The sequence below is a fragment of the Nematolebias whitei genome, chromosome 23 (genome assembly GCF_014905685.2).
Source record: "Nematolebias whitei isolate Nwh7 chromosome 23, NemWhi1, whole genome shotgun sequence".
NCBI classification, from domain to species: Eukaryota; Metazoa; Chordata; class Actinopteri; order Cyprinodontiformes; family Rivulidae; genus Nematolebias; species Nematolebias whitei.
In genome coordinates, this window is record NC_056520.1 from 11,930,437 (window position 1) to 11,931,733 (window position 1,297).

At 39.4% G+C, this 1,297-nt stretch overlaps 1 protein-coding gene across 1 annotated transcript in view; it reads left to right on the forward strand.

Moving 5' to 3' along the window:
• LOC119429043 (NLR family CARD domain-containing protein 3-like) overlaps positions 1-904 on the forward strand; it is a 15,414-nt gene extending 14,510 nt beyond the window's left edge. The window contains exons 6-7 of the mRNA XM_037696760.1: positions 33-206; positions 850-904. Of these exons, the coding sequence (XP_037552688.1) occupies positions 33-206; positions 850-865 (190 nt within the window). The 3' untranslated portion in view covers positions 866-904. The remainder of the gene's footprint in view (positions 1-32; positions 207-849) is intronic.
• The last annotated feature ends 393 nt before the right edge of the window (positions 905-1,297 follow it).

Sequence of the window (1,297 nt, forward strand, 5' to 3'; positions counted from 1 at the left end):
TTCTAAACTTACATGTTTTGTTCTTTATTCAGATTGATCAGATGCAGTTTGTCAAAGATCAGCTGTTCTTCTCTGAGTTCAGCCCTGAAGTCCAACCCCTCCCATCTGATACAACTGGACCTGAGTCACAACAACCTGCAGGATCCAGATGTTCAGCAGCTGTTGGATCTTGCGCAGAGTCTAGACTACAGACTGCAGACTCTGAGGTCAGTAGAAGGTCGGAGTCGTTCCTGCTGCTTTCAGCAGAATTGGACTAAAGCCGGTTGTTGTCAAAGCAAAGATCCAGTGTTTCCAGTAAACCTGCAGCTTTCCAGTAACTGTATTTCTGAATGAATGTATGAGCGGAGAACAGGCACTGGTTTCAGGATCAAACAGAAAGACAAGAAAAGAAGGAAAGAGCGAGCGTTACTTGAAGGAATGCAGATCACTCACCAAAATAACACGTCATGTGATCATGTGATGTCTCAGCTGATCTGTTAGTGCTTGGAGGATGTTGAATGACTGTCAGCTACTACCACACCACATTTTACATCAGGATCTGTCAAATTCACTGAGTTACAGATATTTATGTCTAGGCTCAATTTAATTAGCTGTGGCAGCCATCTTGAATTGTGTTGACTCCAAAAGTTAATCAGTTGAAGGTGAGCGTTTCAGATTTATTTACTGCAAGTTTAAATAAAGTCCATCCAGTGGTTTATGAAATATTTTGCTAACAGACAAGCAGGGTTGACTCCCAACAGTTACTAAGTTTTACCCAAAGATGCTGCACAATGTGTTGTGATTGAAGTTTGTGTTGGTCTCTCTGAAAGACTCATTTATCTCTTCTGCTGCTGCTTCTTCTCTCTACAGATGGAGATTACCTTAATTTTGAAGAGTCTGAACATGATGGTGTGTTTGTGGGAGAAGATGAGCCGCGTCCTGATGATCCACAGAGGTTGGAGCAGCAGCAGCAGCTTGTATGCAGACACTCTGACTGGACTGTTTCTGCTTCTTCTGTTTCCTCATCCTCACTTTACATCATCACCTTCAAACAATCACACTTTAATGTTTGAACAATGTGCTGTGTTCAATTTATTATTAGAACATCACACGTATATATTATGTTAAAGCAGAAAAAATACTTTTTGAAATATAAATATTTCATGTTGCATTGTGATAAAAATCAATTTAATTTTGCAGCGCTGACAGAAAGAACTTCCATTGATCTTCAGTTGTTTTAAAGTAAATTGATTTATCTGTTCATTTTGTGCGATTTAAATTTTGTAAGACAAACCAGAACTGAAAGTTTGACTTCCTG